A 12617-nucleotide genomic window follows, 5' to 3' on the forward strand; every position below is an offset into this window, starting at 1 on the left:
CCCTGCTGCCTCCCATCATCCTTTGCTTGGAGTTGCCTAGCAACAGGGAGGAGAATTCAGGAGCTTCCCAATCTCAGTGGTGAAATAGTCTCAGGTTGTGAAGGATATCTCCTCTTTATGGTTGTCCCACCTGGGCCCTTCTTGGAATCATAAAAGCAGGGACTATCAGAACTTGGGGCCAAGGGTGGAGGGACTTTCAGCTAGTCAGGTGACTCCTTTGCTTGACAGTTGAGGAAACTGAGGCTCTACGATGTAATAAATTAGAAAAAAAATCAGGCATATTGTTGGTGTCCGAAGAAGTGCTCACTGCTGAGCCTCTGTGACTCTTTCTTTCATCCTCAAAGGGTCCTGGGCATTGATGTGTCAGAGAATGTTAAAGCTGGCCTGTTTGTCCAAGGACACAATTACCAGCCTGTTCAATAGAAGCCAACATTCATGATGATAGCCGTTCTACTGTCTTTTTTGTTGTTTTATTAGACTATTTAAATATTTGAAATACATATTTTAAAAGTCTCAGAAGCTACAGGACAGGCAAGACGGCACAGCAACAACTACAACCAACCAACCAACCAACCAACCAACAAAACCCCCAGGAAATGTTAATAAACAATAGAAGTTAATTTATTTCCTCTATGTATGCAAAATGATGCTTTCCTGAAATTTTCTAGTCTATCCATTGAAAAATCCAAACCATAAGTAAGTATAGCGCGGATGATCATGGGGGCTAATTGTTGAGCTGTGTTGAGGGCACTGAGGCTGGATGCTGTGGTAATTGCTGGGGTGTTTGCACAGGGTATAGAGGTAAGATGGGATACAGGCATGCCATGCCTTTTCCAGTGTTCTCCTACTGTCTTTTTCCCTTTCAAAGCCAGGGTTCTGGATTTTGCAGGATGGTTGATTCTAATGAAAATCTGCCTAGGGCTTGGACCCTGCGGCCCCAGTCTGAGCTGTAGGGCATCTCTGTTCACTATATGTTTTTCCTCTACCCACCTGGAGAGCCTACGGACAGAAGAGGAGAGAGAAAGCTGGGCCCCAAGAATGCTGGTCACAGTGGAAACACGGCATCATGTTTCCTTCGGGAAGGACTTAGGTTCAAATAAGGAGGAGGAATAAGGGTGAGCCTTGTATCCAACAACTGACTGTTCAAAACTGGGAAAGGAGTATATCAAGGCTATATATTGTCACCCTGCTTATTTAACTTATGTGCAAAGTACATCATGCAAAATAATGCTAGGCTGATTGAATCACAAGCTGGAATCAAGACTGCCAGGAGAAATATCAGCAACCTCACATATGCAGGTGATACCACTGTAATGGCAGAAAGCAAAGAGGAACTAAAGAGTCTCTTGATGAAGGCGAGAGAGGAGAGTGAAAAATCTGGCTTAAAAGTCAACATTCAAAAAACAAAGATCATGGCACCCAGTCCTATCACTTCATGGCATAGATAAGGAAAAACTGGAAACAGAAACATATTTTAATTTCTTGGGTTCCAAAATCACTGCAGACAGTGACTGCGGCCACAAAGTTAAAAGACTTCTGCTCCTTGGAAGACAAGCTATAACAGACCTATATAGCGTATTACAAAGCAGAGACATCATTTTGCCAACAAAGGTCCATCTAGTCAAAGCTATGGTTTTTCCAGTAGTCATGTACAGATGTGGCAGTTGGACCATAAAGAAGGCTGAGCGCCAAAGAATTAATACTTTTGAATTGTGGTGCTAGAGAAGACTCTTGAGAGTCCCTTGGACAGCAAGGCGATCAAACAAGTCAATCCCAAAGAAAATCAACCCTGAATATTTACTGGAAGGACTAATGCTGAAGCTGAAGCTCCAGTACTCTGGTCAACTGATGCAGAGAGCCAGCTCTTTGGAAAAGACCCTGAGGCTGGGAAAGATTGAGGGCAAGAGGAGAAGAGGGCGGCAGAAGATGAGATGGTTAGATAGTATCACCAATTCAATGGACATGAATTTGAGCAAACTCAGGGAGATAGTGAAGGACAGGGAAGCCTGGCATGCTGTAGTCCATGGATAGGGAAGCCTGGCGTGCTGTAGTCGCAAGGAGTCGGACACAACTTAGGGACTGAATGACAGCAACAGCTTAGAGGGACTTCCATGTCAGCAGGGTGGGTGAGAAGGGACCGAGGATTGCAGGAAGCTACAGAACATTTCTAAGTCATGCTGAAAACATAGCCTTGACTCTGCCTGCAGAATGTGCAGGAAAACACTCCCAGTTCCCTTGGCCTGGTGTTCTAGGAAGATTTAAAATGGCCATATGATTTCTTTTATCTGCCTATGGAAAAAAGCATGACCTCCCATTGTCCTGACTGATGCTGTTACAAGAAGTTTAACTCTCACCACGGCTCAGGTCCCACGTCTTGGGGGGGAAGTTATAGGGAGTCGTGGAAATTACCCGATAATTGCAAAGTGCTTGTAAAATAATGGACTGCCATATAAATGCTGTTCCTAATTATTATTGCTGTTGAATATGGCACCGTGTTATAAGTGAATTAAACATTCTTGGGCCCCATTCCGCTGGAAGTCATTTATTTTCCACTCCTGGTCTGTGGCTGGAATGTGGGAGTGTGAATGGTGATGAAGTAACACATCTTTTCTCATCCTGGAGGCGTCTTCCTTCCCCTCCTGCTCATTCCTCAGTCCACCCAACTCTGTGACAGAGGGAGAGAGGCTTGAGGTTTGTCTTGGGGTCTGCTCTGACCTGGACTTTGGTCTGAGGACCTTGCCCGCATCTCCTTAGGCCCGTCTCCTGTGCCCTCTTCCCTGTGGCCGTCTGGGCAGACCAGTCACATGTCCCGGCACAGAGTTCTGTCCCTGGCACCTCCTTAGAGCTGGGCACAGGCTTGGGACCCGTTGGAGGGCACTTGTTGGCAAGCAGGTTTATGCTGCGCCCTGGGCTTCCTTGGCTCGGATGCTCTCAGCACTCTGCCCTCACAGTGAGTGACAGGGTCCATGCAAGCTCCCCACTCAGGGACTGTTGATCTGTTAATGAGCAGTGGTCCTTGGTCAGCCATCACTATGCACCCAAGGTACTCTCTGAGACGTGGAGTCTTGAGGACCTGGGAGACCTACTCTGCCTGGGGAGGCAAGATGCTCAGGCAAAAAGCAGAGAAGTAATACTCCCAGTGACCAAGACATAGGGAGCCCTTTCCCAATTCTGAAAGCACTTTCATGGTTCCCCCAAACATCTCCGAGAGACAGCTCTATTACAGAGGGGACCATGGGCCCTCAGAACCTGCCCGGAGCTTGCCCAGGACCCCTCAGCAGCAAGGCACTGTTGGGGCTGGTAGGGAGGGCACCCCTCCTTCTTGCCTCTCCCCACCCCCCAAGTGTCTTCCCAAGCCCTCGCAGAGGGGTGTGGGTCTGGGGTCCCCTTCCTTCCTGTAACTTCAGTCAACATACAGCCTTTTCTTCATTTTTTGGGAGGGGGGGTAAGGTGTGGCGTGTATGTGAGGAGGTTAGATGCTCTGTTTGTATGGGCTTGACCAGGAGTCTGTGAGCTGGCACCTGCCTAGGTACCACCCCCCCGCCCTGCACACACACGCACCAGGCCGGGCTGCAGCACGTGCCCAGGTGCTCACAGCCTCGCTGTTGTCTGTTTTAGGTGCATGAGATCCTGAAGCGCACAACCTGCTCTCGAGCCAACAACACGATGGGTAAGGACCCTCCCACCACGGGCCGTGCTGATGGGGGGCCAGGGCAGCCTTGCAACAGACGAGAGCAAGACAAACAGATGCCCACACAGAGGGGGCGCCCCACCTGCCCCCGGGTGTAGAGGGGGTCCCATTTCTCATGGGTCTGGGGCTGCCCCCCAGCCTTCACCCCGGGTCTCTGTCCTTCCTCTCCTTTCCCTGAACCCACGCTGACACCTTCCACTTGATCCCAAGTTCAGCTGCTTTCTTTTCACCATCTCCAAAATGTTTCAATAACTGCCCAAATCGTGGCTGGTTTTTGTTCATTTTTGAGAAGAAAGACATTTTAGTGGCCTTTTAGTCTAAGCCTCTGCCTTGATGTTTAAAGAAGCTAACCAGCAGGGAGGGCGGATGAGTCTGAAGATGCCTCTTCTGAGTTCAGCATCCTTGTCACCATGTCTGACTGAACCTGTTTGCCTTGTGGTTTGATTTTTGAATCCGGGGGTGTTTGTGTTTGAAACAGGACCCCCAGCATTTGGGTACCAGGTAGGCAGTTGGGACACTGATGGATGATGGAAGGGACACAGGTGATGGGGGGGTGACACCATGAATTTACATCCATGCTCAGGTGTCTTGTCCATATGGTCCCCCTGCAGGTGGAAGGCTCTTTCCAAAGGGGCTGTTGTTACTCATCCCTCAGAACACTTGTCACTCAGGTGGTAGACCTTTCACTTTTGAGGCAGCTTTGAGTTGAAAAGAGTCATTTAGAGAAAAGTCTAGGGAATAATAAAGTAGGCAGCCAGATCAAACCAGTCAATCCTAAAGGAAATCAACCTTGAATATTCACTGGAAGGACTGATACTGAAGCTGAAGCTCCAACACTTTGGCCACCTGATGCAAAGAGCCAACTCACTGGAAAAGACCCTGATGCTGGGAAAGACTGAGGGCAGGAGGAGAGGGGGACAACAGAGGATGAGACGGTTGGATGGCATGAGTTTGAGCAAACTCCGGGAGACAGTGGAAGACAGGGAAGCCTGGCATGTCGCAGCATGGCAACACCTGGCATGCTGCGACCACGGTGCTGCAGGGACTTTGTGACTTAGCATGATTTAGCGGCTGAATGACAATAACTGAGGACCACCAGAGGCGGCAAGAGATCGGAAGATGTATCTAGTGTTTTCTTGTGGCCTCTGTCAAAGTCCTGGAATTTGCTATCACTCAGCTCAGTTGGTAAAGAATCCGCCTGCAATGCAGGAGACCCCAGTTCAATTCCTGGGTCAGGAAGATCCCCTGGAGAAGGGATAGGCTACCCACTCCAGTTTTCTTGGGCTTCCCTTGTGGCTCAGCTGGTAAAGAATCCGCCTGCAGTGTGGGAGACCTGGGTTTGATTCTTGGGTTGGGAAGATCCTCTGGAGAAGGGAAAGACTACCCACTCCAGTATTCTGGCCTGGAGAATTCCATGGACTGTATAGCCCATGGGGTCGCAAAGAGTCAGACACGACTGAGTAGCTTTCACTTTCATTGTCAAAGTCCTGGAATTTGCCATCACTGCTAATCCAGTTCACTCTTCAGTTGTATTAACTTGCCTTACATCCTCCTTGGCTGGACCAAAACTGCTTCCTCGGGTGTCACAAGTGATCTTTTACTGCCCGCATTTCATGGCCTTTTCCTCCTCCTTCATCTTCTTGCATCTTACTGAATGAAGACCTGTTCATTGAACCTCCATCTTCTGACAGCTGAGATCCAGGGAGGGGCCACTGACCCACTAATCGCTGTCCTTCTGTTTCTTCCTCCTGGACCACATTCAGCTTCCTCTTCCTCCTCCCCCATTTTCAAGATTGTCTTCTCCACATTCCTTGGACTCCTCATTCTCACTCTGAACCGAATTCTTACAGCATTGAATTCCTATTTCTCCCGGCTCCCGTTCCACACCCATCTTTATAGCGACTGGCTAGATACCTCCACTGAGATATTCCCAGAACTTTGAAATCAGTGTCTCGCTATGTCCATTTCCGTCTCTTTCCTCATTTGCCCTCTCTGTCTCTCCCGCTTTTCTGCCTGTTAACATGACTACCCTCTGGTTTTACTCTTTCTGTTCCCTTTGCTGGAATGTCCTAGCCCCACGTCTCACCTGGGCCCACCCTCCAGACCAAACAGCTCTGTCCCCTGGTTCTTCCTGTATGCTCTCTCCTTGGAATTCCCATAAGTCTTTCTCGATGCCTATGTTCTGTGGCTTAGACTCCCAAGACAGTCCTTGAGATGTGTCTGGGTCGTCTTTTATCCCCCAGTGCACCTGGCTGGGTGCCTTGTGTGTTCCACTCAGTTGACTTGCTTTATTGAACTAATTAAATGTGCCCAGCCAGCTGGTTTCACAGCAGTAACTGCTGAGTTCCCAATGATGGGTGTTTGTGGACAAATGACTTCAATTCTCTCTAACTCAGTTTTCCCTTTTAGGTAAATCGGGGTGAGAATGATCTGTCTTGCAAAGTTTTTGTAAAGACTGGATAGAAAACTGTTTGTTTTGTAACCTGGAAAGTCCTTAAAAACTGAAGTTTATTTTGTGGGCTGCCTCTAGATTGGTGAAAGGTCATTAGAGACCATCTACTTTACGACAGCCAGTTTTTATTTCCCACCTTTGAGCATCTGGGGGTGTGTGTGTGTGATGCCACAAAGTCAGACATCTTAAGGATTTTGTTGTTGAGTAGTTTTCAACAATTTCTTTCTTTTTTGACATTTAGAAACCATTTATTAAGTGCATGCTCAGTGTCAAATAATGTTTTAGAAACTGAGAGATGGCAAGATAAATTTGACCTAATTTCTATCCTCATGGGGCTCTTGGTTTAGCCATGTGGACAAACATGTAAACAGATAATTATGAGATGATCGGGTAGGTATGATATTAGAACTGTTCAGAGAGGGCGAAAGGGAACACAGATTCAGAGCAGCCCACTCCCATGGATGCATCTAAGTATCATCGTAAATTATCTGGTGTTAGGACTTCCCTGGCGGTCCAGTGGTTAAGACTCTGAGTTTTCAATACAGGGAGGGCGGGTTCAGTCCCTGGTTGGGGAACTAAGATCCCACATGCTGCGGGGCATGGCCCCAAAATATTGTCTAGTGTTAGTTTCATGGCTGCCTGGGAAAGCTGGTGGGTCAGGAATTATCTCTAGTTACCAAAGGCACAGGATGGATGGCTCATTCAAGGTCACATACTGAGACACTGTCAGAACTGGGACGAGAACTTGGGTTCCCTCACTCTGATCCTGTCTCCGCTGCAATCCGGATGCAGAGACCTAGGCATGGAGTCAGGCTGAGTCTTCACGCGCTGCTGCTTCCACGGTAGTCGCGGATGATTTATTAGCTCCTAACAAGAGACGTGTGACTGAACTGTGTTTCCCAGCAGAGGAGGATGCTGAAGGCCAATTTTCCGGTTGTTTGATTTCTGCCTGGGAAAATCCAGCACCCTTTCAGCTTTTTGGCTGACTTACCATCTTACTTAGAAGTTCAGAAAGAAAGAGGAATGTGATAACATTGTGAGTCCTCAGGATAATGCGGGCCTTTGAGCTGTGGGTCAATTTTGATTTTATTGCCCTTCTCTCTGGTTTTATAGAGAAACGCAAATGGGCTAGAACTGGCTTAGATTTCCTCCAGAGGAGGTTTGCCTCATAAAAGTAAAAGAAAAAGGAAGAATGGGATCGTGCGTGGAATTGTTTTCCAAGGTATTTTCATTGATCTTTCAGCCTCAGATTTACCCTTTATGTGGTATTTACCATTACCTTTGTGACCAGTTTACAAAGCTTTATTCCCTTCCCCATTGTCCTCAATTACAGTAGAGATTAGGAGATGGAAAGGATGATAAAGATCAGAAATATTCATAGAAGATGGAAAAATAAGACTAAAGATAATAATAATTCAGACATACTTCCATTCATCTGGTATTATCATCTTCTTTGTAGAAAGTATGTTTTTCTGAATGCCTACTTTTGCAGAGCATTATATATACAGGGTGTATGTATTGATTTATTTATATTCCTGTCTTGTTCCACAAAATTTCAGAGGTAGCTTACAAGAAAAACAATAAAACAGCATAATATAAATAATAAATTAAAAAATAAGAACCAGGAAAAGCACAAATTAAAATAGAATGTTGAAACTAGGAGGAAAAAATAGAAAGACATATTCAAACCATACGGCCCTCTAGTTTCTGCAGTTGGGTTGCAAATTTGACCTTAAACCTAAGTGAGAGGGGAATACATTCAGTGAGGTAGCACTTAAGGTCCTCAGCAACATCTTTTTATATAGAAATTGTTCTAAAGTCTCTCATATAATTCCCTGCTTTCTAATACAGATGATATAAACACAGAGTCTCTATAAAGGGATATGTAAATATATGTACGATTCAGGATAGTCCCTGAGAACATAAATTTATTTATGTTTCTTTGAGGATTGTAAAAGTGTTATTGGAGTTGTTTTGCCCCCACTGTCTGATTTTTTTGAATTCTGGACTCAGGTAACCTCCCTCCTTGAGTTTTGCTTTTTCAAGGTTTGCGTTGCTATTTGGGACACAGAAAAACCAGCTTATTAGGACTGGCAATAAAGAGAGAGGGAAAAGGCATTGAAGGAGGGTCTGGAAGATTCTGCTGTGATTGGGGGCAGGACCTTGAGGGATGGGCTGCATGAGAGACCTAGATAATGTTTTCTCCTGGGTTCTCTGTTGTGAGAGCTGAGATAACCAGATAAGAGGTCTCTGCACATAAGAGTTTCTCCCTATAACCAAGGTAAGGATTCCTCGCACGTTTGTCATTGTATGCTTTGCAAAGCACTTTCACACTCTTTACTCTTTATCTCATTTGATCCTTTAAACTCCCGCGCAGAATAGGTTCAATGGATATTAACTACTTTCACAACAGAGAGATGAACATCCAGCCCAAAGTGAGAAATCTGGAGCCCAGCTGAACCCCAAGTCTCTTGGCTCTTCTTCACTGATCTTGTAATTAATCAGTTAATAAATGGATGAAGTTATTGGGTAAGATTTTCCAGTGAAAGTGGAAGCTTAGGTTTTCCCACTGGGATGTCCATTCATTCAGCAAATATTTATTCATATGCTGTGTGTCATTCATGTTTGAGACCTGGGGACTAGAGTAGGGCATAGGTCAGAGATAGATCCCTGCCCCTACAGAACTTACATTTGAGAGGAGTGAATAAGCCATGTGACTGTCTGACAAGAGAGATGCCTACAGGGAAAGCAAGTAATACAGAAGACATAAAGGGAGCCAGCCACTGCAGAGAATCAGGTTAGGGTCCCACCAGGAACAGACGACTCACTCAAATGAGCATCGTTCAAGGCAGGAGTATCAACAGAGAGACCATTTACAGAGGCACAGGTAGTGGGGGTTGGGGATGTCAGGGCAGTGTGGTGACCTAGAATCAGCAACAGGGGAGCTGTTACCATCTCTGGGCCCGTGAGACAGGGGAGGGGTTCCTGGTGATGAGAAGGACAGAACTGGGCCGAGGACGGGAGCAGGTGACTGTATGGAGAGGAGGCTCCTGCCTCCCTCTGACCCGCCAGACCCAGGAGAAACCAGTGGATCTTGGGAGCCCACTGATTTCAGAGAGAGAAGGGGAGAGGGTGCCTTTCTAAAGGAGACAGAGCCGGGGGGAGAGGCTGGGGAAGCACCAGTTCCAGCTGTGGGACCAAGAACATGTGGTCAAGTCACGTTTCCTCACTTTGCCTGTTTCTCCCCTTTTGAACCCACGGAGGGACCCCTCCATGTTCTTGAAGTTTCTTTCAAGCGCTGATATTCCCTAGGTTTTGATTGGAAGGAGCAACATGGTCTTCTTTCTGTGGGAGCCAATCAGGTCCAGAGAGGGACTGACTTTCCTCCAGGTGCACAAACTGTGTTTTTAACCTGCTCCCCAGGTGCCTGTTAGGGACTCTACAGGTAGACAGGATGAGCGCACCATGAGCTACCACAGGCTTCCTACCCTGTCCAGGAGTGGGGAGAGTGGCCCACGTGCTCGCCTCCTGGGGATCTGACTCTAGCTTCTGTGAATGAAGACCCTAGCTTCAAACAAAGCCCAGTCTTCTCTGTGAATGGCTTAATCTTTCTTGTGATTTTTTTCTCACAGTTGCTATATGGGCATTCAGTGTCCAGTCCCTTTCAGGGTCCTAGCCAGCAGTACCATCTCTTGGATGTTCTCTCTTCTTTTTTTTTTTTTTTTATTTTTCAGTGAAAGGAGGGGCAGAGGGTAAACATTAGCACAAGAGAGGGGAGCTGGCCTTGAAAAAGGGATGGGCATTTGGTGATGGTCTAACACTTTGCCTGCTGTGCTACAGTCCATGGGGTCACAAAGACTCAGATACGACTTAGCGACTGAACAACAGCTCCTGTAACCTCCCCAAGACAACTCACTCTTTGTGTTTTTGTCACTTGGGAAGTGAGGGATGGGGGCTGATGCACCCACCACATCCAGAGCCTGGGTGTGCTTGTGAGTCTGGGGTCCTCAGGATGGTGGCTGATTGTGATGTTGTTGTTGTTGGCTGTGAGTCGTCACAAACTTAGCTCAGCTTGACACGGTGCCACCTAATCCACCTAACATAAGATCGGTGGTCAGGGTCAAGGCCATACAAGTTCACCCCATCCTGGAATGCCTTTCAAGTACACATTACCATGGAAAGTAGCCCACACCTCCTTGACCAACACCTTTTCTGTTCCTTCATATGAAAACTGTTGCCTTTTCACAGACAGAAAATAGCAGCTTGATGGAGCTATGTATTCATAGACATATTGGTGTCAGAGCATTTAAACAAATGTATGCTTTGGGCATCTCCTCTCCCTGCTCGGGAGACGATGTCTCAATTATTTTGACTGAAGCCAGGCTGTGTTGTGTGCTGTAAACATCTGGTTTATCATTCATCTAGCTGAGCTGGTTTATATTTTGTTAGAAGAAAAGGCTTGGGATTAAAGGCATTTAAGTAATTAAGCACACGTCAAGACAATTTGGTGATGGGTAAATATAGTCTCTGTTAAATGCACCGTCTGGGGGGCTCTGGTTTGGATTTATGTCCGGCTAGAGTACAGGGATGAAAGCGGAACGCCGGGGGAACGGGCCCGGTTCTGGGAGGCAAGGAATCAAAACCAAATGAGTTTTCAGGAATTGAGCGCCGTGCCTCCAAGTACCTGCCCCGATGCTTGGCCTGGAGAGGACAGAGCTGGGGGACAGAGGATACCCTGTCATCTGGTGGCACTGGTAGATTTCGTGAGATTCTCACTCTGGGAGGCAGACCATAGACTGTGCTTCCTGCCCAAGAAACCAGAGATGTCTTGGAAGCTAAATGAGAGAGCTCAGGTTTTATATTATGAGGGTGTTTTTGGGTATCAGCCCCAGGGTCTGAGTCCACCCTACTCTCGTCCTTGACCCTGACCTTGTGTTTGCAGAGAGGTGGTGTTGCTGGGCTTGGCTAGGTCAGCAGAGCTGGGGCCAGTCCTGGGCAGAGAAAAAACATGAGCCTTTCCCCGGGGGATTATGGTTCTAAGTAACAGGTGTGAAGAGGCTGGCGACTTGAAGGGACTTTGGGGATCAGTAAAGAGGTCCTTGGTGAGCCATGCTTTGTATGAGCTGAGGCACCACTTCTCTTTGGAGAGAGAGGGAATGGAAAACACCCGTCCTTCTTCCTGGGCCCCCCCCCACTTCTGGGAGTAAGAGGGCAGGAAAGGGGGTCTCTCTCCCCCGAGTCTCGAGCAGGAAGGAAGGCCTTTGGATATTATCCTGAAGAAGAAAGCTTTGCTGTTTCTGGCCAGATGGGTGGTGTACGATGGAACCAATTAGCTGAAAAGAAAGGGGAAAATTCAGAATTTCAATTTTCAAAGCAGAGACTCTTTTTTTTTTTTTTTTAAAAAGAAAACGTTTGATTATTTTCTTCTTTCAAACTGATTTCCATGCTTGTTTGGGAGTAGATTCTTGGTGTCTGAAGTCTGTGGTTGAGAGGCCAAAGTGGTGCTCATTTTTGGGTGAAATTGTGGATATGTGGTTACTTTTCAGCGTGCCTCTTCCCCCCCACCCCCACTCCTCCTCCTTTCGTGTGCCATCCCCTCCCTCCACCTGGCAGCCACTGATGGGAGGGCCCATATGTTATCACCTGAGAAAGGGGAGACCCACAGCAGCGAGGCAGAGACATCGTCTGTTACAGCGTTGTGGAGCTCTGGTTTGATGACCTGAATCGTCTTGGCTCCAAGGCAAAAAATACTTGGTCTGGGCTTCCTCTCTTAGGAAGCAGACTAGTTAACCAGGGTTTAAGATTCCTTCATCAGCTGCTGTTTAGTTGCTTAGTTGTGTCTGACTCTGTGTGACCCCGTGGAATGCAGCCTGCCAAGCTCCTCTGTCCATGGGATTCTCCAGGTAAGAATACTGGAGTGGGTTGCCATTTCATTCTTCTGAGGAATCTTCCTGACCCAGGGATGGTACCCAAGTCTCCTGATTGGCAGGCAGATTCTTTACCATGGAGCCGCCAGGGACAGGTTGCTAAAGAACGTTGGAGTAGTGGGAAGGTGGACGCCTGTGATAAATGAGAAGAGATCCTGAGATCACTCCCGCCACAGGACTGCTTCCTCTTCTGGCTAACAACCGTGACCCCTTCTGTGCTCCCCATAGTGAGGTGGGAGCTGCAGGAGACTCCAGTGAGAGGGGCGTGCTCCCTGGCCTCAGGTACCTTGCAGACTTTTAGGGGCTACCAAAGAAGGAGAATGACAACCCACTCTCGTATTCTTGCCTGGGAAATCCCAGGGACAGAGGAACCTGGCGGGCTACAGTCCATGGGGTTGCAAAGAGTTGGATACGACTGAGTGACTGAATAACAAAGAAGCAGTTAACAGTATTCTAGAAGTGAATCTGGCATTGAGTGCCAAGGAACTTTATTTCCCTTGGGAGGTAGGGTGCATAGTTTTAGACCTCCGACGATTTGAGGTCTTTT

The 12617-nt window shown here is 47.3% G+C and overlaps 1 protein-coding gene across 1 annotated transcript in view; it reads left to right on the forward strand.

Annotated features, from left to right (window-relative positions):
- ANO2 (anoctamin 2) overlaps positions 1-12617 on the forward strand; it is a 341658-nt gene that overhangs the window by 95592 nt on the left and 233449 nt on the right. The window contains exon 7 of the mRNA XM_024992694.2: positions 3619-3670. Coding sequence (XP_024848462.1) covers positions 3619-3670 — 52 coding nt within the window. The remainder of the gene's footprint in view (positions 1-3618; positions 3671-12617) is intronic.

Source organism: Bos taurus, chromosome 5 (genome assembly GCF_002263795.3).
Source record: "Bos taurus isolate L1 Dominette 01449 registration number 42190680 breed Hereford chromosome 5, ARS-UCD2.0, whole genome shotgun sequence".
In the NCBI taxonomy this organism is placed as follows: Eukaryota; Metazoa; Chordata; class Mammalia; order Artiodactyla; family Bovidae; genus Bos; species Bos taurus.